A 27232-nucleotide genomic window follows, 5' to 3' on the forward strand; every position below is an offset into this window, starting at 1 on the left:
ATTTCACTTGAACTATTGATTAATGGAAAGTTGTTTCTAATCGGAGTTACACTTAGTTACCTTCACTTTTTACTACTGTTTTAATTAATTTTTTTTTATTTCTGTCAAACTCAAGAAAGATTATTGGGGGCAACTATTAAAAAAAATGGGTTATGGGACCAACGAATCAAAGTTAGTTTACAAAACAAATTGCTTTTTTTAAGTAGTCAAATTGTCTAAAGTATAAAATAGCATGGTAACAATATAAGATTCGTCATACGCAATTTGAAATACACTTTAACAACAAAAACATTTGCTCTTACTTTCATTTGGCATACTGTATGAACACATCAAAACATAAGGATACAAAAACATATTTTTAGCACATTACTGTACCAGGACAGAAATAAAAAAGTGCATAATAAAACACAGAGCCTTTCTTGAAACTCAATAACCTTTTTCCGGTGTCTCCAAAGAACTTAAGGCAGAGTTCCACTTAGCAGACCATAATGTTGACCATTCTTGGTGAGCTATCTGGACAAAACCTGGATATTTAGGTGTTGTAACATCACACAAGGATGCATTTTTCATGGAGAACAAAACGGCTGTAAAATGAAGGCACGCTTGTGTACGCTTTAGGCATCATACTTTTTTGGCAGTATAAGTATGTTAATACATTATGGTAGATCCTTTAGTGGGTTCCTGAAACATTAAAAAAATAAAACAAAGTCATGCGTTTTCTGCATCTAAAATAGTTGACTGCTTTGATCAAAAATTACTTAATGATCATAATCATGAATCATATTTAATTTCAAGCCCTTTTTTCTTTGTAGCGGTATATCATGCAAGTAACCAATTAAGCAGCAGCTTTAATATCTTGATATGTCACTCCTGTAGTAATATTTAGTAATTCTTTAATGAGTTCTTAAACTTGTCAGATTGCAGCAATCAAATCTTCTGTTAATTTTAAGATTACCTTTGCACTCATCACACAGTCATTAAAGTGGCATTCCCAGAATAAACATTTATCACCTATCCACAGGAAAGGTGATAAGTGTCTGAATGCTGGGAGCACCACCACTGGGACCCCCGCCGATCACTAAAACGGAAGTCTCAAGCTACACATTCCTTCCCACTTATTCCACCCACCACAGTGAGGAAGAGCTTGAATGGAGCAGAGGACAAGCATGTGCCCTCCCGCTCTTTTCAAAGTCTATGGAACTGCTGGAATTAGCCGGGCACTGTACTCAGCTCTGAATGGTGCGGAACTGTGCATGCTCTTTCACCGCTTGACTCAAAGTTCTCCTCACTGAAGTCGTGAAGTCAAAAGGAATGGGGGCTTGGAACACCCGTTTTAGAGATTGGTTTGGGTCCCAGCAGTTGAACCCCCAGCGATCACATACTTTTTACCTGTTCTGTGGATATGTTATAAATGTCTATTTTGAGTATACCCCTTTAATGTACACTTTTTTTTTATAGTAATGCTAATACAGTATGAGGAATGATAACAGTCGAGGAATGATAAAATAAATTGAGCACCAGGTTCTTTGAGAAGCTATTTGAAGTAAACGTTCATTTATATAATTACTATATCAATTGTAAAACTTAACCCCTTACCAACATTTGACATACATTTACGTCATAGTCGGTTTGACGGTCTGACGTATGCTTTTCTGTAGATAAAGCTGGCCATGCATGGCCTAATGATCTGATAAGAAACAGGTATAAGTCTGGGGCGTAGCTAGGGGGGGCATGTGCCCCGGGCGCAACTAGGTGGTAGGAAAGGGGGGCGCCGAAGAGCAGCTGATCGCTGCTGATAGGCGCCCCGTATGTCGGACACTTGCAGCAGCTTTATCAAGAGCCAGGAAATTACGGCGTTCTGACTGAGGTCTGTGACGGCCAGGGAGTGGACCAGTCCAGTCACCTGACCTCACGTCAGTGACAAGAGGTCAGATGACTCAGGTCAGGGGACAGGTCCACTCCCGTGCTGCAGCCTTCCAGCTCTGCCTCTACTCTGTGCTCTGCTGAGGAGCAGAGAGGAAGCTCCGCCCACAGCCCGTCCTGACCTGTGATGCTGTCAGCAAGGAGACATGGTGAGTGTCTGTGTGTATAGTGTGTATACAGCGTGTGCCTCTGTCTTTGTATGTGTACATGTTACTGTGTGTGTGTGTGTGTGTGTGTGTGTCTCTGTCTCTGCATGTGTTTGTCTCTTACATCTACTACATTATCTGTAATCAGAGAGTTATCACTGTGTTATCTGTGGTGTTACATAGGACTGCAGGTAACACTACTATCTGTATTTAGAGAGTTATCATTGTGTTATCTGTGGTGTTACATAGGACTGCAGGCAACATCTACCACATTATCGGTAATCAGAGTTATCACTGTGTTATCTGTGGCGTTACATAGGACTGCAGGTAACATACTACATTATCTGTACTCAGCAAGTTATCACTGTGTGTTACCTGTGGTGTTACATAGGACTGTAGCTGACATAACTACATTATCTGTACTCAGTTATCACTCTGATATCTGTGGTGTTACATAGGACTGCAGGCAACTTCTACCACATTATCTGTAATCAGAGAGTTATCACGGTGTTACATAGGACTGCAGGCAACATCTACCACATTATCTGTACTCAGAGAATTATCACTGTGCTATCTGTGGTGTTACATAGAACTGCAGGTAACACTACTACATTATCTGTACTCAGAGAGTTATCACTGTGTTATCTGTGGTGTTACATAGGACTGCAGGTAACATACTACATTATCTGTACTCAGCGAGTTATCACTGTGTTACCTGTGGTGTTACATAGGACTGCAGGTGACATAACTACATTATCTGTACTCAGTTATCACTGTGTTATCTGTGTTGTTACATAGGACTGCAGGTAACATCTACTACATTATCTGTGCTGTGTACATATGTGCCTGTGTGCGTATATATGGGTCTGTTTGTGAATGTGTCTTTGTGCTTGCATATTTGTGCCTTTTATGTATTTGTATATGTTCCGGTCTGTGTATTTATCTGCCGGTGTGTGTGCGTATATGTGTCTGTACGTCTATATATTTACCTGTATGTATATATTCCAGATGTGTGTATGTATATTTGCCTGTATGTCTAAATATCTGTCTTTATGTATGTACAGTATATATGTTCCAGCGTGTCCATATATGTGGTTCATTTTTTGGTTTGTGTAGGGGGCGGCAATAGAGGGTCCCGCACAGGGCGCTATCCAAACTAAGGCCGGCCCTGGCTGTCACCAACCCTAGTCAGAAGGAACTCCGCCGCTGCCTGCACCGCATGACCTCCTCGGCTCCTCCGGTAAGTCACACCAGGCAGAGTGGAGAGCGGTAGCGGTAGGCTACCGCTCACCGGTCTGTTCACTGTGTGGCGCTAAGTACAAGGGGGGGAGTGTGGCGCTATTTAAAAGGGGGGGAATGTGGCACTATTTACAAGGGGGGAGTGTGGCGCTATTTACAAAGCTTGTAAAATGTAGAAATGCTTTTATACTCGAGTTACATTAAAAAAAATTACACCTCATTGATTGGTAGAGAAAGCAAACATGGCGAGGGGGAGGAGATGTCGGGAAATAAGTTGGGGCGGGGGGGCGCCAATCTGAATCTTTGCCCCGGGTGCAGGAGAACCTAGCTACGCCTCTGTATAAGTACAGAAGTGTTCATCATTGTATATAGGTAACATACCATTATATCCTTGGCAGTACTCTTCCGTTCTTTAGTCCTTTGAGTTAAAGATCCTTGCAGCACAAAGTTTCTATTAAATGACCTCATTGTGGTCACTGTTGGAAGTTCAGGTTCTTCATCTTTTTCAGAAATTGAAAAAATAGTATGACATCAATTTACATATTAACAATATACTTATTACTGATAAAAAGCTGTGATTTTTATTTTACTATCATCACATATTCTCATTAAATTTATATGATTTAGCAGTAAGAAAGCTATTGGCAACCTAAAGGAATACATTTTCAGTGATAAGAAGAAAAAGCAGAATGAACGCAGGCAAGTAAGAATAGAGTTTATTCAACATGTGGCTTGGCAACTGCATGTTATACAAGGAAAGACATTTACAGGTTTATCTAAAGCAGTAAAGTGAGAGCTGAAGTAAATATCAAGGATAGGCGAAGATCTGCAGAAAAGTGAGGATATAACTTGAGGGTGTTGTGATATAGACACAAGTCCGCCATCAAGGTGGTACTGTTTTCAGATGCCCAGGTGTTTAAAAAAAAGTAGACCAAAGTAGCCTGTTTCTGCCACCCACCTTCTGAGGGTCACTGCATGAGGCCCTGGCCATTACAAAATGGGGTCCATTTAATAGGCAAAAAGGTGCAAATATGAGTCCAGGTAATTTTAAAAGCTACAGTTAATCTTTTGTCCCGCTCTCCAGGGACAGAATTGACCTGAAAGGGTGCATATTGGTCATATTATTCCCACTTCTATTCCTACCAGAGGGGCAGTGTATGGAAATAGTTGAATGCTGCGTGTACAGAACACCAAAATGAAACAAACTTTTTTTTTTTACAACGCACACTGCCTATGTCTGGGATTCAAGAAAAAAAAAATTGAATACTGAAATGCTATATACAGAGCATTGAAATTACATGAAATATTTGGCAATGTGCTCTTTTGATGTCACAGATGAAAAAAACACCCAGAATACTATATGTATAGTGCACAAACATAACAAGAATTAATCATCCAGCAGTATAGATAAATAGATATACATATAAACATCACTACAAATAAGCACACAAACATCTATTATTTTATGACCTATACCATAATTTAACTGCATAAAAAAAATAAGACCTGACCTTGCAGAGGAGTTGCTGGCAGTTTTCTTCTTTGTTGTCTGGAGGTGTCTATTGTGTGAACCTAAATAATTGTATACATACACACATTAATATAGATGTGACGGTTCTCCCTACCCTATCTGAGTAAAGATCGAGGGGAATATGCCGAGCCCGGAGTATACTGTTTTCTATGATTTTATTTGATATTTTTATGTAAAAAGCTGCTTCATTGCTGCAAGGACTCCTAAGTAAAGCCTGTGAGTCCTGCATCCCTGTTCACACAGTGACAGGCTTTACTGTATGCAGATTCATACAGGACAAGTTGTCAGTCACTCTGTGTGGGTGGGCAAGCTCTGTCTATGAGTTGAACTTTCACTTCGCCGGTTTGATGAACCCAGCTCTCTGGTTCAGTATTAAATAAAAAAATGTAAGTAATACAGTATATACAGATTAGGTACTCTCTTATGTTATCATGTTTAATTTAGAGCCTTGTGGGGGGTTAATCACCTCTTATGATTTCTATAAAGCTGATTCTCCAAATTTCTGGCAGCCTAGTAAGGTATGCTTGTCTCAAAATTTATAATGAGAATATAATAGAATTTAATACTGCTAGTATAAAAAATCTTTAGGTTGGCTTCCAGCCCTATGGTATAGAGCCATTGATAAATTATAGCCCATGCACACATGTACCGAGCCATGAAATTAAACTAATTATTTGGCTGTGCGCATTGTCTGCGTCACCAATTAAACATGAATGGATTAAACAACTGGAATGCTGTGTATAAAGACTACTGAAACTTCACTTATAAATTAGATGTCACAAATAAAAACAATGGAATGAGGCATGTACAGAACACCAAAATTACACTAGCTTTTTTTTTTTTTTTCACAATGCATACTGCCTATGTCTAGGATTCAAGAAAAACATAAAAAAAACCTTGCATGCTATAGAGCACTGAAAGTACATTAACTATTTGCCAGTGTGCTCTGCTTGTGTCACAGATGAAAAACACCTAGAATACTACATTTATAGGGCACAAACATGAGGATAATTAATCATCTAACTGTGCGTTTTGCTTGTAACATAGATGAATGATACACATACATGCATCCTTCCTTACCTTTCCTATAAAGGTATGTTCACACGCAGTGACCAGAAATGTCTGAAAATATGGAGCGGTTTTCAGGCGAAAACAGCTCCTGATTTTCAGACGTTTTTGTAGCAACTCGCGTTTTTCGCAGCGTATTTTACGGACGTTATTGGAGCTGTTTTTCAATTGGAGCGTCTTTTTACGCGCTGTATTTTGACAGTGAGGCGTAAAATTAAGCCTCGTGGGAACAGAGCACCGTAAAACCCATTGAAAGCAATGGGCAGATGTTTGTAGGCATAATGTAGCCGTCTTTTCAGGCATAATTAGAGGCGTAAAACGCCTGAATTACGTCTGAAAACACTGCGTGTGAGCATACCCTCAATCTCAACATATCCTGAGATATGTGGCATAAGATGACTAGCTTTGAAAAAAAACATGATTTTGTGATACTGTGTTAAAAGATGTCTATGCTATGTGTCTATGTGTGACCAACCAGTGGTTGGGATGTTGGTTAGGAGTTGCAGCTCGCAATTATGTTATGATATTGTTTTGAATTAGTTTCATGAGAAATTGGAGTGCTTAACGAAATTCAAGCAAAGGTAAGGGTGTTCACATCTGTACATGTCTTGGAATATTGCCTCTACAAAGCATCAAAATTACAGTAACCTGACTTACCTGATTAATATTCTGCTCATGTCTCTTTGTAAGACGTACACACGGAGAGACATTCAAGCCAGCTACTGTAAGAGCTGATATTCGGCTTTCAATATCTGAAATCTGAACATATTATAGAGATTTTCACAATCTGGAATTGAAGATTAGGATTGTTTTGGCTGAATGTAAAATAGTAATGCACCTATATGCATATAAATAAGATTTGGTCATTTGCAAATAGATTACTTAAATGCAATTCAAGGTGGAAAAAAATCTTCTGACTGGTTTACAATTGGCCATAGAACATTCTGGTTTGTGTTAAATTTTTTGCAAAAATTTGAGAACAATTGAAATCCAGAAAATATAATTAAAAGCTATAAAATATAATAAAGTCTCAGCACTCAGTTCATTAATTTAGAACATACACCGGTCCTTTTCTCAATGTACCCTCCAAACCAAACTTGCAAAACTATGAATAATGTATGATATGCAGCCACCAGGTCCAGCGTTAGTGGGGTGCAAACTAGGCATTGGCCAACGACAGGATGGGGGCACAAGCTTGACAGTAGAGTAAAAAAACATTCTGTACCACTGTCAGCACAAGTCATCAAGCGGAGTCTTCATTTAAACAGAATGCACTGCTTGATCATGTGTTGCGTAGTATGGTCTCCCAGGCCTCTCTGTCTCCTACTCTGACCTTTATGCTCAGTGCAGGGCAGGAAGCGGAAGTTGAAAACGATCAATTTGAGACAGACTGACAGTGTACAATTTCCTGTTACAAGTTTCCCTGAACAGCACTTGACCCCAAAGAGGCTTGAAGAGACTGTACTATTAAAGGGGTTGTGTCACTACAGACATTTATGGCATTTCCACAGGATATGCCATACATGTCTGATAGATGCGGATCCCACCTCTGGGACCCGCAACCTATCTCAAATATGAGGGTCCCCAAACCCTGTTCTTGGCCGCTACATTGGGACGGTGGAGTTGCTTGGGTTCCGGAAACAGACAAGCTTGCTGAGCTATGCGGTTTCCGTAACTCCCAAAGAGGTGAATGGTAGTTATGGAAACAGCATATCACAGTGAGCTGCACTTTTTCCTTAACTTGGGGGTTACGGAAACAGTGTAGCTCGCTGTGACTACAATGTTTTTGTAACTCCCTTTCACTTCAATGGGAGTTACAGAAACAGTGTAGCCCAGCGAGCTCAGCTGTTTCTGGAATCCAAACCACCTTCACCGCCAAGATGCAGCGGCCGACTCACCAGGCAGGAACGGGATTCGGGGACCTCCGTTCTTTAGATAGGTGCATCCAGCAGACAATTATAGCATATCTTAGGAATTTTTTCAGAAATGTCTGTCGTGAAACAACCCCTTTAACTACATCAATATCCTAGATCACCGGGGAAGTTGATGTTAACCCTAATGCCCTAGACAATGCATGAACTTTACCATTAACCCCACCAAGGATGTTGGCAATAACCCTTTTACTAGACCCCCAGGAACTTTACCATTAACCTCCCCACCACCCTACACCACCAGGGACTATGCAATTAACCTCTTCACTAGCTAGACCACTAGTGATGTTACTATTAATGCCTTTACAAACCTAGATCACCAGAGATTTTCCATTAATATCTTCACCACCCTTGACCACCAGGAATATTTCCATTAACCCCTTTACTACGCTAGAACATTAGAGATATTGTCATTCACTACTTCACAACCAAAGAAGTAACATTAGTCATCCCACAGACTTTACGCTGTATACAAATCTTTAAAAAGCTACCAGTGAAATCTGATTTTTATCGTTCTCTCCTTTGATCTCATCTCTTTCAATTTTGTTTACATTTTATGAAGGACCGCAACAGAAATAATGTCTGGCTAAATATTAATGTATATGTAACCAAACTAAGCTTAAAACCTACATCCACTGAGAACGTAACTTTTCAGGTGAAAGAAAAATCACTGGTGACCATAGTATTCCCTCCATTTCATAGACAGGCAAAGGGGCAGCTAAGGAAGCTGTAAAGTGTGAAGACCCAATCAAAGAAATCCTTTTATTTTAGCTTCCTGGATTCATGTAAGTGCGACATTGGATATTAGGGGGTAATTGCAGTGGTGTTAGGCTGGGTTTACACAGGCAGATATGTGCCCATAATGAGCGTTGATTGCCGATATGTACAGGTCGATCGGCGCTCATTTAATGTTCATTTACACGGGCCAATGTAAACTGTATGGTAATGAACAATCTTAATACGATTGTTTCCTCCCCATACAGTTTACATAATGTCTATAGTATATTCCGTTCTTACAACGATGATTTTTAAAAAAGCATAAATTATTAAATCAACCAATGATCCAGCTGATTGCTGCCGTGTTTACACCGGGCAATGATCGGGAACAAGTGTTCGTAAGAACGCTAGTTCGCCAGATCATTGGCCCGTGTAAATGAGCCTTTAGGCTGTAAAATTGCATCTGATATATACTTCATTGTTGCAATGTGTAGTTCAAGATAAAGCAGTGTGTCTTCAATTTAAATAAATTACCTGACGCTCAGCATGATGAACCTGGGCAGCTGCTGTTGCAACTTGATCTTCAAGATCTGCAAGTTCTATCTCTGTAGTCACACAGTTGATTTTGCGTGCAGAGTCTTCTATATCCTCAAGTTGACCTTCTAACCCATACACAGTGCCAGCTGTGAGATACACCTGTAGAGTTAGTAAAATTAATTTACTAAGTAATCAAAGCATGCAGGCTTATTATCAAAAATATCTATAACCATAAGACAAAGGGAATGAAAAGAAACACAAGTAGAACACCATATTATATTAAAAATAAAAAATAGATTGCCGTATACATGTAAGTATGTACTGTACCAATCTTGCTTGCTAGCAGTAAGTTCTTCACTGATAAGTGGCTTTTCAAGCAGTACTAAAAGGCACTGGCAGCTGAACAAATGCCAAAGAAAGTGTCTAATCCCCCAGTGATTTAGGGTGGATCCACACTGCGTTTTTTTTTAAAAATTGGTAGCTTATGGGCGACGGATGCCATTGTATGCCTATACAGTTGCATTAGTCGGAGGTATAGATCAGTAAATCTTCCTGATCTATACATCCGACGCACACTATAAAAACAGTGTAAAAGTACCCTTACTTGAAAACCTGAGGATATGTACCTCAGTACAGTGAAAATTCAAGTTTCTAATCTAGAATTAAACAATGGGTGCTGTATACTGTTCATTTGCTTAGGAGGCTGCACACTACATTTATTTCAATATGGGGCTTACATTTCACTGCAGACCATCAAGACAACCCCTGTTTATAGAGCATATTAACATCATAGATCCGGCTTCGGACCCCTTTTTATGTACCAGAACAAAGGGCTGCTCTAGCGGATGCGATGTGTCCATGTATTACATAAACATCCGTTAATTTGAATGGCATGTAATGCTACATTTCACCAGCAGCGGCTGCTGCATGGGAAATGTGTGGCTGGGACACCAGTTAATCGCTGGGGGTTGTCCCATCAAGTGAATGGGACCGGGCTGCAGAGAACTGCATTCCCAGGCACAGCTGCTGCGGAAGTGTACGGCCCTGTGCCTGATAAAATATGAAGAGGCTGGGGCATTCAGACAACTGAACGGTGGGGGGGCCAAATAGTCAGGCTGCCACCAATCTGATTTTGATGACCTATTCTAAGGATAGGCCATCAACATAAAAAAAAAGATTTTAACTTTAAATTTTATCTTATTTGAATTACCAAATGGAACATTTCCATTTGGTAATTTAATGGAATTGGGACTGACGGATTCAGTGAATAGTGAACAATACAGCTGCTCTGTATAGAGAATACAGAGCAGCTGTATCTAAAAAATCCAAAAAAAAGTATTTACAAAGTTACACAAAACTATAAAATATTTTTTTGCCTTTCAAAGGTTTACCTACCGAAAGTTGTTACTCATAGTGATAGTATAATAATCCTTCACTGAACGCTAAATACTTAAGTATATGATGCCAAAAGTTTACATTTATAGACAGTTTAAAGGAAGGGTGTCGCAAATTTTATTTTTTTTAGATAAATTTGCTTTTAGTGTTTTATTAAAAAAAAGTTTTTTTTATTTGTGTGTTTGTGTTTTACTTTTTTTTTATTTTTCAAACTTTTTCTTCTCTATGGGGGCTGACATTTTTTTTTCATCTCTGTATGTGTAGATTAACGACACATACAGACATGGAATACAGCACATACAGCCCCATAGATAATGCGAACGGGAGCCGTTCCATTCACTGTGCTGTATGCCGTCTGTGTGGGAACGGCGTACTCCCACACAGTCCAAATGGAAGGTCTTCGGCCGAGCGACATCCGGCGCCATTTTCTTGTGTACCGGAAGCCGCGGCCGTACAGTAAGATGACTACTTCCGGTTGCGGCTTCCGGGCATGTGTTCAGAAGCAAGCACTAGGAGCGGAGGGAGCAGGCGGAGCGGACGGACCGGATGGAGAAGCGGCGGCAGGAGCAGGTAAGTCATGTTTATGTATGTTTTGTGTTATAACCACTGTATGTAAGCCTACTACACTGTGTATTCGCTCAAAAAATGGCGGCACACAGTGTAGGAGGCTTGAATATTCAATCCCCTCCTTTCTCCTGGCACTAGCCAGGATAAGGGAGGGGGGATTCTGTGAGCTCACTAGAGCGTGTGTGTTTACACCAAATTTGCAGCATAAAGCAATGAGGTTGCTTTACCACATGCCAATGCTGAAATTTTGGGAATTGCTCCCTCTAGTGACCAGCACAGGGAAATGTTATAAATTAGAATCTATTTTATAATATTTCCTGACTTGTGAAAAAATGTAAAAAAAATTATAACAATGTCTAATCATGTATACACTAACTGTTTAACTAAAAAAAAAAAAAAAATTTCTACCGACACATTCCCTTTAATTTATAATTACAATTATTTATAATGCCAGTCTTACCATTTAGCTATATAAATTTGATATGGCTGTAACTGTATTGACTGACAGAATAAACTTATTTTTACCGCACGTTGAACTATACCCAAAAAAACAATGGAGGAATTGCTATTTTTTTTTCTTTTCTAGCCAACATAGATTTGTTTTTCAGTACATTATATTATATTCATTACATGGTGGCATTAAACCAGACCCGCAAAAAAACAAACCCTTATACTATGATGACAGAAAAATAAAAAAAATATGGTTTTTTGAAGGCAAGGATGGAAAAACTAAAACTAAAAAAATAATTTGCTTTGGTACCTATGGGGTTAACAAAAAGGTCACTAAGGTCACAGTGGATATCCACATATTTAATTGCGGATAATTTACACCATTGTACAGTAGCAACAGCGTGGATGAAATTTGAACAAATCTTATCCACACACAGCAGAAAAAAATCTGCCGAGAACCCATTCAGGGGATGGTGCATGAGTTTAGCTGGTCATACACATCAAATGGTCGGCCATTCCAGCCTAAATGAGCCTGTTTCGGCTGACATACATCTAATGTATTTGCCACCTTTAGGCCGGGTTCCCATGTATCCTAAACGCTGCGGAATTCCGGCAATGGAATCCTGTGCGAAAATTCCGCAGCATTTACAGTTGCAGCAAAGTGGATGAAATTTAGAAAATCTCATGCCCACGCTGTGGAAAAAAACAGCTGAGTAAACGTTAATAAATTGACCTGCGGTGCGTTTTTTAATCCGCAGCGTGTCACTCAAGTGGAATCGCTGCTCTTTTGTTGCAGGTTTTCCCCATTGAATTCAAAGGTAAAACTCGCAACAAAGAGCCATGGTTTGCAGATTCTGCAGAAGAAACTATGCAATTCCACCGCATAAATCTCAAATGAGAAAAAAACAACACTTTTTTACATTTAAAATTAATAAAAAAAGCTTATACTTATCCCCGGCTGTAGTCATAGGAACGCGATTCTCTGTTCTGAGCGCTGCCCGGCCTTCTGGTATGACATTTTATCTCATTTGACTACTGCCGCCAATCAAAGGCTGCAGCACATTCACAAGGACTACAGCGTCATCCCAGGAGACCGGGCTGTGATCAGGACAGAAGTATGTGTCGCCATAACAACGCCTGGGTGGTAAGTCTAAACGTCCTTCTTTTATTCCTGCAGTATTTCCGCAGCGGCCACCCTGCCAAAAAAACTGTACTAAAATTTGGTGTGATTTTTTCGGGTGTAATTTCCTGCAGTTTCCTGTATGGATACGCTGTGTACTTTTATGCAGCATATCCGCCCTGTGTGTTCCTACCCTAAGGGTATGTGCACACACACTAGTTACGTCCGTAATTGACGGACGTATTTCGGCCGCAAGTACCGGACCGAACACAGTGCAGGGAGCCGGGTTCCTAGCATCATAGTTATGTACGATGCTAGGAGTCCCTGCCTCGCTGCAGGACAACTGTCCCGTACTGTAATCATGTTTTCAGTACGGGACAGTTGTCCTGCAGCGAGACAGGGACTCCTAGCATCGTACATAAGTATGATGCTAGGAGCCCGGCTCCCTGCACTGTGTTCGGTCCGGTACTTGCGGCCGAAATACGTCCGTCAATTACGGACATAATTAGTGTGTGTGCACATACCCTAATTGTGATCCCACAGTCCAACCTCACCACTGTGCAGAGTATTTGAGGAGGGCCAGTTCTCATTAGCCTACAGGTTATAGTTTGAATATGAAAATATTACTTTAAGCACTCCATTTTAAATAGTCTTATTCGTTCTGGTCTCCCTTTCAAAATCTTTAAACATCATAACTTTCCCCATCATATCAACTATAAAATTATTGAAAATAATGTTACAATTCCACAATTATCTCACCCAAAGAAGATGAGGTAACATGATCAAGTTATCCACAGAAGAGCTTTTTGACATGGATTCCTCCTCATTTAAAGAGCTCAGATCGAATACTAAAGCCACTTGATCATAGTGTACCTCTTGATCAGTACTTATGTCTGAAAGCCTATGCAAGGAAGGAAAGCTTTAAAAAATCCTGTAAATTGGCTGACTGGTGCCATGTAACACACACAGCAAACTACTGGATTGCACACCAGTTGAAATACACTTAGGGTATGTTCACACGCTTAGCAAAAAACATCTGGAAAATACGGAGAAAACAGAGAAAACAGCCTCTGATTTTCAGGCGTTTTTGAAGCTGAAAATGAAGCTTCCTTTATTTAGGCTAAGTTCACACTGAGATTTTTGACTAGTTCTTTGACGCGGAAACCGCGCCAAAAAGCTCATCAAAAACGGCCCGAAAATGCCTCCCGTCGATTTCAATGGGAGGCGGGGGAGGTTTTCTCCCGCGAGCCGGAGAAAGAAGCGACATGCCCTATCTTCGGGCGTTTCCGCCTCTGACCTCCCATTGACTTCAATAGGAGGCAGAGAAAGCGTATTTCGCAGCGTTTTATGCCGTGGGCGAAAAACGGCGCGAAAATCGGCGTGCAGGGAGAGGAAAATCTGCCTCAAACTTCCAAACGGAATTTTGAGGCAGAAATTCTGCCTCCAAAAAATACTCCGTGTGAACATTGCTTTGGAGCTTCTTTTCAGGGTATGTTCACACGACGAGAGGCATTTACGTGTGAAAAGACAGACTGTTAACAGCTGCCTCGTTTCACACGTAAATGCTCCTCCTCGCATTTTGCGAGCCGTCTGAGACGCTCGTAAATCTTGAGCTGTGCTTCATAGAGTTCAATGAAGAACAGCTCAAATTACGTGGCAAAGAAGTGCACTGCCGAGGCAGTCCATTTACGCGTCGTCGTTTGACAGCTGTCAAACGACGACGCGTAAATTACAGGTCGTCTGCACAGTACGTCGGCAAACCCATTCAAATGAATGGGCAGATGTTTGCCGACGTATTGTAGCTCTATTTTCAGGCGTAAAACGAGGCATAATACGCCTCGTTTACGCCTGAAAATAGGTCGTGTGAACCCAGCCTCAGGCTTCTTTTGAGGCGTTTTTTGAGGCGTTTTGAATGGAAAATCAGCTCCAAAAAACGCCTCAAGAAGTGACATGCACTTCTTTTTACGGAGCGTATTTTTACGCTCCGTTTTTTAAAACAGCAGCGTAAAAAGATGCCCCATATGAACTAAATGCTGTTTTTCTCATTGATTTCAATGGGCAGATGTTTGTAGGCTTTCACCTTCCGTTTTTTTCAGGCGTTTTTCGAGGTGTAAGGGTATGTGCACACGTAGTGACCAAAAACGTCTGAAAATCCAGAGCTGTTTTCAAGGGAAAACAGACCCTGCTTTTCAGACGTTTTTTGACCAACTCGCATTTTTCGCGGCGTTTTTCGCGCCGTTTTCGCAGCGTTTTTTACGTCCGTTTTTGGAGCTGTTTTCATTGGAGTCTATGAGAAAACAGCTCCAAAAACGTCCAAAGAAGTGTCCTGCACTTCTTTTGACGAGGCTGTATTTTTACGTGTCGTCGTTTGACAGCTGTCAAATGACGACGCGTAAATAACAGGTCGTCTGCACAGTACGTCGGCAAACCCATTCAAATGAATGGGCAGATGTTTGCCGACGTATTGTAGCCCTATTTTCAGACGTAAAACGAGGCATAATACGCCTCGTTTACGTCTGAAAATAGGTTGTGTGAACCCAGCCTAAATGCCCCAAAATACGCCTGAAAACACTGCGTGTGAAAATAGCCTTAAAGTTAATTTAAACCTAAACCAGGCATATATTATACATGTTTTCCTTAGACTGCTGAAGATCTTTTTCCTTCTGCATGCCTTTTGAAAATATATATTTTCTCTCTCCATGCCAGCTAAGTGGGCAGGCTCTTCTTAGTGTGACTACTACAGCTTTGCTTAGCACTTTGAGCCAATCAGATATCTCTCCATTTCTGCTCCCTCTCCCCTCTCACAGCATGCCGTTTTACAGACACAGAGATAGAATAAAGCCCCAACATCACCCCCTCGTCCCTGTCTACTATTTACTGTTTTACTATAGACTATTTTTGTGAGGACTGAGGAGGCTTCCAAATATTTACAGGGAGTGAAATGGGGCTGCAGGCTGTTGTAAGACAAGGAAGATAACACTTTCCCCTAATAAGATATATTGAAATGTTTCATGTACTATAAATTTATAAGAAAAATAAAAAAATTACAAAGATTGGTATGCTTTAAATCAAACCTTAAGTCCGTATTCACATGAATAGTTGGAAAACGGGCAAAAATAGTGTATGTCTGTTCACACAATCCGTTAAAAAAACATCCGTGTGAATAACCCCATAGACGTGTATTGATTTTAATGCAGCCGTGTGACAGTCATTAAAAAAAAAAAATGGTCGTTTTATTATCCCTGTTAATAAGTTCTTAATGCTGAAGGTATTTTTGGTCTTAATGTCTAGACAATTTAGAAATTTGTAAAATATTCTAGAAATAAAATAAATATTTGGGTCTACAATCATCTACCATTTATTTTGATAAACAACATGATGGGGTAATTCTATCAAGGCCAGCCGATATAATTGGCTGGTAGTTCCTTGTCATAGTTCTACACAAATACTGTTATGCAATATGTACAGTAGCCTGCAACAGGTGCACTTTACTGTTGTTTCTAGATAAATGAGAAAAAGGGCTGTGCTCCAGAGGAAACATACATTGACTAAAAAGACAATATGTGTAGACGATAACGAAACTCTGGGCAAAAACGAAAAATGTTTTGCTTTTGCCTGGGGTCTATGATCACTACTCACCTTTTACTTTAATTTACCTAGTCGGTGCTAATCCTGGGTTCACCAGTACTGCTCCCTTTAAGTGAGCGGCAGCGCAGATTCAAAACTTCCCTGCCCAGTGAAATTCTGCATCCATGCAGACTCCCTTAGCTCTCCCATTAATGATCGGGCAGAGCGCTGATGAATACAGATTTACAGTCCTTTCTGTCCCCTTCCTGCCCTCATCTCTATGATCACTGAGAGGAGTAAAAAGGAAGCTGAATAATCGTAGCTTTCTGCTATGAGCGGTAGTGTCAGAGATGATTGTACAGGTAGTTGTCTGTGGAAAGAGGGGGAGCAGTCTGTGATAGAGGGGGCATAAGGAGTAGTGTGGGTGAGGGGGGACCATGTTGAGGAGTATGTGAGAGGGGAAAGCATGAAGAGCTGTCTAACAGAGGTGGGCATGGGGAGCAGTCTGTATAACAGAGAGGGGCGGGAGGAGCAGTATGTGTGAGAAAGGGGACAATGGGGAGAAGATTGTGGGAGAGATGGGGAGATAGAGAGCACTCTGTGTAAATTGTGATTACAGCTACGGCCGGCTGCGGACGCCCGCAGACAGTCACCCGTATTTGCGGGCCATGCTCCCATTATAAATTTGGAACGCGGTCCGTTAAAATAAAAATATTCGACATGTCCTATGTTTTGCAAAGCTTTCATACGGCCCGGACACCTTCCCGTAAATATATATGGGAAGGTGTCCGTGGGCAATAGAAATGAATGGGTCCGTACTTTGATCCGTAATTATGGTCCGTAATTGCAAATCAAAAATTACGGCCGTGTGCATGGGACCTAACAGTGTGGGGGGAGGGTATGCAGAGCAGTCTATGGGAGGGGAAACAGTCTGTGATAGATGGGAGCATGGAGAGCAGTGTATGTAACAGGGGGGTCATGAAGAGCAGTCTGTATGAAAATAGGGGGATGTCTATGCATTCTAGTCTCAGCCTTCCTGCTACAGAGACAACCCTGGAGCCTTAAGGAGTGAGTAACCCACTGGATACCAGGTGTTATGGAATGGCAAGTTCAGCAATTCCCCAAAGGCTGCTGGAGACTGTCGGGAGAAAGCATGCAAATAAATCTGCAACCTCAAATCCGTCACAACTCTGATCAACAGAGACTAAGGCTACTTTAAGGTTTTTTGCCAGAGCCGACAGCCATTTGCTGGATGGTTTTTGCTGCATAGAAACCTGGTTTTCTTAGCAGAGTTCAGTGTTGGATAAGATGTGCAATGCAGGCAAACCTGAACAGGAACCAGACAGCCTGAGGGTAAACAGAACGTCCAAAACAGTAATCATGTGGATATCAGGTAAAGCAGAGGTCAGAACCAGACAGGAGCAGATAATCAAAATCGGTAAATAAAAGGTTATCCAACTACACGCCAAGGTCAATTTCCAAGAAGTCCAGAAGTCAGAGGTAAAGGGTGTAGGTAAGTAGCTTGATCAAAACACATGCAGACAGGAGAATCACAAACAAAGAACAGGTGGAGGAAGACAGGTATAAATACTAACCCTGCACCTGACACGCAAAAGGACAGAGAAAAGAGATAGGCTCAAGGTAAAAACAGAACCGCCCAGAAGCTAGAACAGTAGTCATGGTGATCTTAAGGGAACAGGCGTTTTCCTAACACCAGGTATACAATATTGTTTCTCTGTCCTACACAACCAGGGTTACTGACACTAACCCTGTCTCCTACCTCGGCCATCATGGATGCGGATATTAACCCCTTCACTGCTCTAAACCACCCATGCTTGAGAAAGACACTGACAGGGTTGAAACGTTGCATGTGCATGTTTTGATGAATTAAAGAAAACACCACTATTTTTTCACTTTGAGTGCTGCGGTCTCTTCTCTCTGTATGCTCTAAACCACCAGGGATTCAGACGTTAACTTCTTCTCTGCCCTAGACCACCATTGATGCAGACATTAACCCCTTCACTGCCCTAGAACACCAGGGTTGCAGACATTAACCTCTACACTCCCCTAGACCACCAGGGTTGCAGACATTAATGCCTTCTCTGCCCTAGTCCCCAGTAACATGACTATAAACCCATTAACTACCCTAGCTATTTTTGGCAAATTATTTGGCGTTATGCAGCAATATTTATTTGGCATTGTTTTGGATCGTCCAATTTAGAAGGAACAGTGCCCAGGTCCCTCTCTTCACTCACTAGCTGCAGAGGCTTAGAGGGAACATTGTCTCCAGGCGTCTTCTTGTAGGACTTTCCTGGAGCCTGCTCGTTCTGTTAGCTTTCACCTGGGAACTGCACAGTAAATAACATGTGCACGCTCAGAGTTATTTCCTGTACAGTTTACTACACAGCCTCTAACAACGTTTGGGAACAAAGTGATAGAGCAGGCTTCAGTAGAGGATTTCAAGAATATGCTGGGGTTTTGACACTGGTGCCAACAATTTAAGTTGGAGCAGAGTGTTGGGAGTAAAGCTCCTAAACTAAATACCTTAAATGTGTTGGCCCATGAAAAACAGTTATCAACTATCCACAGTGAATAGGTGATACATCTTTTTTTTATGATCCAACCCTTCTAGTATTTAATACAGTGGTTCTTAACCTGGGTTTGATCGAACTCCAAGGGTTCGGTGAGTCAGTCTCAGGGGTTCGGCGGAGGTCAAGACACATATCCGACTGATATGATTCATGATGACACGCCCCGCTTGGCCATCATTGGCTGCAGGTGATCACACTACATCGCTTGGCCTATCTGTGCTGCAGGGAATTTGGTGCGCTCAGTAGTCGACTTGTAACTGTCGTGATGGTACGTCGTGTGATTTATTTCTTAATATTTTAATCCATTCATACTAACTATGTCAAGCAAAAAAAGAAAGTGGTCGGACGAATATGTACAATATGGATTCACATGTATAACGGAACTTGATGGGAGTCAGCGTCCTATCTGCATGATTTGCAATGCCAAGTTGAGCAATTCTAGTCTAGCACCGGAAAAACTAAGAGAACACTTCCTTAAGCTTCATGGAGACGGAAAATACAAGAATACAACGTTTGCTGAATTCAAGGTGAAGAGAGCCAGCACTGGCGTAGCTATAGGGGTCGCAGCGGTCGCAATTGCGACCGGGCCCCGAAGCCAGGGGGGCCCACGGCCCCCCGCACCACATCAATAAAAAGTTACTATAGTAACTCGGGCCGCGGGCCCCTGTTACTATGGTAACATACTTTACTTACCTTCCTGGTTCCGGATCGCAGCGGAGGTCCTGACGTCAAGCGCTGTGCGCAGCGCAGGACGTCACAGCGCTATGCCGCCGCGCACAGCATCGAGACTACAGAACTCCCGCCGCGGCCGAAGAGGAAGGTAAGGTTAGCCCTGACTGGTGGGGTCCGTCTCCCGGGACCCGCCAATCAGCTGTTTTGAAGGGGCTGCAGCACTCGTACGAGACCTGCTCCCCTTCATTCCTGTCACTTCATTCCGGTCACACTGTGAATCGGTGTCGGCGATTCACAGTGTGGGCGAGTAGTGAAATGAAGGGGAAGCAGCTCTCGTACGAGTGCTGCGGCCCCTTCAAAACAGCTGATTTGCGGGTCCCGGGCGACACATCAGCTATTGATGGCCTATCCTGTGGATAGGCCATCAATGTTTAGGGACTGCACAACCCCTAAGCCTACGATGTAGCAGGCTTAGGGGGCCCATGAGACAGGATCACAGATTGTGTGATCCTGTCTGCTGGGCCCTGTATCTAAGCCAATCACATGGTAGGCTTAGATACATGGCCCATGCGTGATCCTGTCTGCTGGGCCCTGTATCTAAGCCTACCACACTGTAGGTTTAGATACAGGGCCCCAGCACACAGTAATCTTATACTGTATAAGATTACTGTCTGCTGGACCCTGTATCTAAGCCTACGTTGTGGTAGGCTTAGATACAGGGTCCCACAGACAGTATCACACATGGGCCCTGTATCTAAGCCTTAGGGTATGTGCACAGACACTAATTACGTCCGTAATTGACGGACGTATTTCGGCCGCAAGTACCGGACCGAACACAGTGCAGGGAGCCGGGCTCCTAGCATTATAGTTATGTATGATGCTAGGAGTCCCTGGCTCGCTGCAGGACAACTGTCCCATACTGTAAACATGTTTTCAGTACGGGACAGTTGTCCGGCAGCGAGGCAGGGACTCCTAGCGTCGTACATAAGTACGACACTAGGAGCCCGGCTCCCTGCACTGTGTTCGGTCCGGTACTTGCGGCCGAAATACGTCCGTCAATTACGGACGTAATTAGTGTGTGTGCACATACCCTAACACATGTGTTACTAATAATTTTTTGTGTGCTTTCCTACAGGTTCGGTCGTTGGACTACGGCGGATTCCAGGACTACTTCGATGACAGCTTTTTTTTTATTAATAAAATGGTTAATGAGGGTTGTGTGGGTTTTTTTTTTATTTCAATAAAATATTTTTTCTATGTCTTTGTGTTTTTTTTTTAAACTATATTACTACCGCCTTAGTAATGGCCGCCGGCTGATTGACAGCATCCATTGCTAAGGCGGGGCTTAGTGTTAGCTGCTGCAGAGGCTAACACTAACCCCCTTTATTACCCCGGTACCCACCGCCACCAGGGGTGCTGGGAAGAGCCGGGTACGATCCAGTACCTGACCATCTGTAGTGATGGTCGGCCACTGGGGTGGCCGCAGGCTGGTATTATCAGGAGGGGAAAGGCCAAAAACAGTGGCCCTTCCCATCCTGGTAATGCTGCCTGCTGCTGCTTTATTGTATCTGGCTGGTTATGAAAATGGGGGGGACCCCACGTCATTTAAAAAAAATAAAATAAAAAAATAATTGGAAAGAACGATGTCGGGTCCCACCCAATTTTCATAACCAGCCAGATACTACACAGCAGCAGCAGGCAGCATTACAAGGGTGGGAAGGGCCACTGTTTTTGGCCTTCCCCAGCCTAATACTACCAGCCTGCAGCCACCCCGGTGCCTGCCGGTCACTACAGATGGTCGGGTACTGGTTTGTACCCGGCTCTTCCCAGTACCCCTGGTGGCGGTGGGTACCGGGGTAATAATGGGGGTTAGTGTAGCCTCTGCACCGGCTAACATTAAGCCCCGCCTTAGTAATGGAGGTTGTCAATCAGCCGGCGGCCATTACTAAGGCGGTGATAATAAAGTTTAAAAAGATACAAGCACATAGAAAAAATATTTTATTGAAATAAAAAAACACAACCCTCATTAACCATTTTATTGAGAATAAAAAAAACGCCGTCATTGAAGTCCTCGTACCCGAAGTCCAACAACCGAACCTGAAAAAAAACACAAACACACAAAAATAATCAGTAACACATAAAGAAGCAAAATTATTATTCTTACCTATCCTGGGTCCAGCGCTGGAGCCGCAATGTCAGCGAGCTGGGCCCTGTATCTAATCCTATCATGTGTGATACAGTCTGCTGAGCTGTGTATCTAATCCAATCATGTATGATACTGTCTGCTGGGCCCTATATCTAATCCGATCATGTGTGATACTGTCTGCTGAGCCACTGTATCTAATCCTATCATGTGTGATACTGTCTGCTGAGCCACTGTATCTAATCCTATCATGTGTGGTACTGTCTGCTGAGCCACTGTATCTAATCCTATCATGTGTGATACTGTCTGCTGAGCCACTGTATCTAATCCTATCATGTGTGGTACTGTCTGCTGAGCCACTGTATCTAATCCTATCATGTGTGATACTGTCTGCTGGGCCACTGTATCTAATCCTATCATGTGTGATACTGTCTGCTGAGCTGTGTATCTAATCCTATCATGTGTGATACTGCCTTCTGAGCCACTGTATCTAATCCTATCATGTGTGATACTGTCTGCTCAGCCACTGTATCTAATCCTATCCATAGTTTATAGGGTCGTAGTGCTATAGATATGCTATGCTGTCTCATATACACACTTTTTTTGGGGGCGGACACATATGTATTGGGGCTATTTCCCGGACATTTTAAGCCCTGAGGGTATGTTCACACGGCAGCGTCCGTTACGGCTGAAATTACTGTGCTGTTTTCAGGAGAAAACAGCACCGTAATTTCAGCCGTAATGGCATGTGCAGGCGTCCTTTGCTGCGTCCATTACGGAAGTAATTGAAGTTGGTTTTCCATAGAGTCCATGGAAAACGGCTCCATTTACGTATGAAGAAGTGACAGGCACTTTTTTACGCGCCGCCTTTTGACAGCGGCGCGTAAAAAAAATGACCGTCGGCACAGAACATCGTAAGACCCATTCAAATGAATGGGCAGATGTTTACCGACGCTTTTGAGCCGCATTTTCGGAAGTAATTCAATGATAAAACGCCCGAGTTACATCCGTAAATAGTGTGTGTGAACACAGCCTTAGTGACGCCCCGGCTGCTAGTGCTGCATTGTTGGGTCACTTAGGAGACCCAGCGATGCAGCTGAAAGCGGACCGTCGGCCATGAGAAGTTTGCGGGGGGGGGCAGTAAGAATTTTTGCATCGGGGCCCATGAGCCTCTAGCTACGCCCCTGAGAGCCAGAGTCTATAAAAAGGCTACTCTGCCTGTTCTTGGCTTTGTACCCATTAGCAAACCGATCCTCACAGCATCGTACGAAGTTGCTTACCTGATCGCAAAGCAGGGCAAACCACACACCATTGGTGAAACACTCATAAAACCAGCTGTGTTGAAGTTGGCGAATATCATGCTGGGAAAAGAGGCTGAAGATAAGTTATCCCAAATTCCTCTTTCAAATGACACCATCAGCGACAGAATAGAGGACATGAGCAAAGACATCTTGACTCAAGTAGTTGCATATCTGATTTCAAGCCGGCAAAATTCAACCTCCAACTCGACGGGACCACAGACGTTTCCAATCTAAGCCAGCTTGCTGTATTCGTGCGCTATGTGAAAGACGACGTGATAAAGGAAGATTTTTTATTTTGTAAGCCTCTTACAATAACAACTAAGGCAGCCGATGTGAAGAAACTTGGGGATGACTTTTTCAAAGACAACAATCTTTCGTGGGATATGGTCTCTGCAGTTTGTTCGGACAGAGCTCCAGTCATGCTGGGAAGAAAGTCTGGTTTTGGTGCGCTAGTGAAAGCCGATGCACCACACATCATTGTTACGCATTGTATTCTGCACAGGCATGCGTTGGCAACAAAAACCTTGCCTCCAAAACTGTCTGAAGTATTAAAAATTGTAGTGGAATGCGTGAACTATGTGCGAAATAGTGCTCTGAGGCAGCGCATCTTCAGTGAACTGTGTAAAGAAATGGGCTCTGAATTCGAGGTACTTCTGTACCATTCTAACGTTCGGTGGTTATCCCGTGGACAGGTGCTGAATCGTGTTTTTGCCGTGCGTGTGGAATGAGCCCTGTTTTTGCAAGAGCACCAACATTGTCATGCAGATTGATTCAAAAATTCTGAGTTCAATCTCATTTTAGCGTACATGGTTGATATCTTCGCAGCTCTCAATCATCTCAATCAACAGATGCAGGGTGGTGGAGTCAACATCATCGAAGCAGAAGAAAACCTGAAGGCTTTTCAAAAAAAGCTACCGTTATGGAAACAACGAACAGAGAACGATAACTTCGCAAACTTTCCCCTGCTGGACGAAAGTGTAAGTAAGATCGAAGTTGTATCTGGAATCGGAGACATTTCTGTACCCGCGGAACTGAAGCAAACAATTGCCACGCACTTAGATGAGCTTGCCAAGTCTCTCGACGGATACTTCCCTACAAGAGAGTCATATCCAGCATGGGTGAGACAGCCGTTCACGTTTAGTGTTGAGACAACAGATGTCAATGATGAATACCTCGATGAAATCATTGAAATTCAGCAGAGCCAGATTCAACAGCAACTCTTCAGAATAACAACGCTCTCAATGTTTTGGTGTCAGCAAATGGTAACGTACCCTGTTATTGCTAAGAAAGCTCTGGAGATTTTCATACCGTTTGTTACAACATATCTTTGTGAGCAATCCTTTTTGAGGATGCTGGACATAAAAACGAAGAAAAGGAACAGACTTTGTTGCGAAAATGACATGAGAGTGGCACTTGCCAAGGTGAAGCCGCGCCATTTCTGAACTGGTCTCTGAAACGCACCAGCAGAAGTCACACTGATTTGCAGTAAATATTCATCATAATGTTTTTGTGTGAAAATCATGTTTTGATGGTTTTGTTCTTTGAACACAGTGATGTTGATGCACGGTTCATTTTGTGCACCAGTAAAATATATATCTATGTTTTGAATTTGAAAAAAATCATATTTTATTTTTCCAATTAAGAAGGGTTCGGTGAATGCGCATATGAAACTGGTGGGGTTCAGTACCTCCAATAAGGTTAAGAACCCCTGATTTAATACAATATTCCTCCTATAGTGTTGACTGGAACAACAAAGATGGGCATCAATGCCCTTTAAGTACTCCAAAAACATTTCATAGGATAAACTCACATCTCTTGCAAGTACACTTACCTGGTCAGCATATTTGCTTTGGAAGCTCCTCAGGGCATATATATTTATGCACTCATTTCTAGATAGAATGGTAAAAAACACCCCCAAGAGTCATTACACTTTATAGTTTTTCCAATTTGGAGGAATTCTGGATATAATTTAATTTAATAGCACCATTTTGAGGTACATATTATTTATCCATTAACTTTCATTAACTTTTTTTGGGGAAAATAGAAAAAAACCTGAAATTTCGCCACTCCTTTTCGCGTCCTAAATCTACGCCATTAGTGGCCGCTGTGAAAAGGCTTAACCTGTTTTTATTACCATTTTTTTTTAATTACCATTAAAGTATTACTATGTAACTTTATTTTAAACATATAATGTATTGGCATACTCTTGTTTTTTTATGCAAAAGTATATCCAAACTAGAAATACATGTCCAGGATTAATTTCTATATCATTTGACACCTCTGTATGCTTTCTACATATCTCCATTCCCAATGCAGAATATCAAAGGGCTGTTAGGTAAAATTGATTAATTGCATTTTAGGTAACTTAAAAGTGAGAGGATGTACTATGTTTAATTTCTCCAAAATTGATCTCTTTGAATATATACAGTTAGGTCCAGAATTATTTGGACAGTGACACAAGTTTTGCCATTTTAGCGGTTTACCAAAACATATTGAATATACAGTTCTATAATCAATATGGGCTTAACCCCTTAATGAGCAGCCTATTTTAAACCTTAATGACCAAGGTATTTGGTATTTTTTACGTTTTTCCATCGTCGCATTCCAAGAGCTATAACTTTTTTATTTTTGCGTCGACATGGCTGTATAAGGTCTTGTTTTTTTTATGGGACAAGTTGTATTTGTTAACTTTTTTTTGGGGGGGAATAGAAAAAAAACAGAAATTTTGCCACTCTTTTTCGCGTCTTAATTCTACGCCATTAGTGGCCGCCGTGAAAAGGCGTATTGGCGGTCACTAACGGGTGAAAGTGCAGACTCTCAGCTTTAATTTGAGGGTATTCACTTCCTAATTTGAGGAAGGGTTTAGGAATTACAGCTCTTTAATATGTAGCTTCACCAAAGGTAATTGGACAATTATCTCAAAACCATGGCCCTGCATGGGCTATTCCCTCATTAATCCATCATCAATTAAGCAGGTAAAAGGTCTGGAGTTGATTCTAGGTGTGGCATTTGCATTTGGAAACTGTTGCTTTGAACCCATAACATGAGGAAAAAAGAGCTCTCAATGCAAGTGAAACAGACCATCGTTAGGCTGAAAAAGATTAAGAAATCCATCAGAGATATAGCACAAATGTTAGGAGTGACCAAATCAACAGTTTGGTACATTATTGAAATAATTATTGAAAAAAATAGCGCACTGGTGATCTCGTGAACTCCAAAAGGCCTGGACGTCCATGGAAGACAACAATAGTGGATGATCGCAGAATCCTTTCCATGCTGAAGAAAAACCCCTTCACAACATCTACCCAAGTGAAGAACACTCTCCTGGAAGTAGGTGTTCAGTATCTAAGTCTACCATAAACAGAAGACTTAATAAGAGAAAATACAGAGTGTTCACCACAATGTGCAAACCATTAATCAGCCTCAAAAATAGAAAGGCCAGATTAGATTTTGCCAAACAACATCTAAAGAAGTCAGCCCAGTTCTGGAACAGCATTCTTTGGACAGATGAAACTAAGATCAACCTGTACCAGAATAATGGGAGGAACAAAGTATGGAGAAGGCTTGGAATGACTCATGATCCAAAGCACACCACATCCTCTGTAAAACATGGTGGGGGCAGTGTGATGGCATGGGCATGCATGGCTGCCAAAGGCACTGGGTCACTAGTATTTATTGATGATGTGACTGGAGACAGAAGTAGCCGGATGAATTCTGAAGTGTTCAGGGATATACTTTCTGCTCAGATTCAACCAAATGCAGCAAGGTTGATTGGACGTCGCTTCACAGTACAGATGGACAATGACACAAAACATACTGCGAAAGCAACCCAGGAGTTTTTTAAGGCAAAGAAGTGGAATATTCTGCAATGGCCAAGTCAATCACCAGATCTCACCCGATCGAACTGCATTTCACTTGCTTAAGACAAAACTTAAGGCAGAAAGACCCACAAACAAGCAATAACTAAAGACAGCTGCAGTAAAGGCCTGGCAAAGCGTCACAAAGGAGGAAACCCAGCGTTTGGTGATTTCCATGGGTCCCAGACTTCAGGCAGTCATTGCCTGCAAAGGAATCTCAACAAAGTATTAAAAGAAACACATTTTATTTATGGTAATGTTAATTTGTCCAATTACTTTTGAACCCCTGAAACCAGGAGGCTGTGTAGAAAAATGGTTGCAATTCCTAAACGTTTCACAGGATATTTTTGTTCAACCCCTTGATTCGTGAAAGTCTACATTTCAATTGCATCTCAGTTGTTTCATTTCAAATCCTATGTGGTGGCATGCAGAGCCCAAATCATGAAGATTGTGTCACTTCCCAAATAATTCTGGACC

General features: G+C 41.9%; 1 protein-coding gene across 2 annotated transcripts in view; it reads right to left on the bottom strand.

The window, feature by feature from the left end:
* Nucleotides 1–551: 551 nt before the first annotated feature.
* MYRIP (myosin VIIA and Rab interacting protein) overlaps nucleotides 552–27232 on the bottom strand; it is a 474673-nt gene continuing 447992 nt past the window's right edge. For both annotated transcript variants that reach the window (XM_075827100.1, XM_075827101.1), the window contains 5 exons: nucleotides 9090–9251; nucleotides 6565–6666; nucleotides 4820–4880; nucleotides 3690–3808; nucleotides 552–681 (listed from right to left, as the gene is read on the bottom strand). In XM_075827100.1, coding sequence (XP_075683215.1) covers nucleotides 649–681; nucleotides 3690–3808; nucleotides 4820–4880; nucleotides 6565–6666; nucleotides 9090–9251 — 477 coding nt within the window. In that variant the 3' untranslated portion in view covers nucleotides 552–648. The remainder of the gene's footprint in view (nucleotides 682–3689; nucleotides 3809–4819; nucleotides 4881–6564; nucleotides 6667–9089; nucleotides 9252–27232) is intronic.

This window comes from Rhinoderma darwinii, chromosome 5 (assembly GCF_050947455.1).
Source record: "Rhinoderma darwinii isolate aRhiDar2 chromosome 5, aRhiDar2.hap1, whole genome shotgun sequence".
NCBI classification, from domain to species: Eukaryota; Metazoa; Chordata; class Amphibia; order Anura; family Rhinodermatidae; genus Rhinoderma; species Rhinoderma darwinii.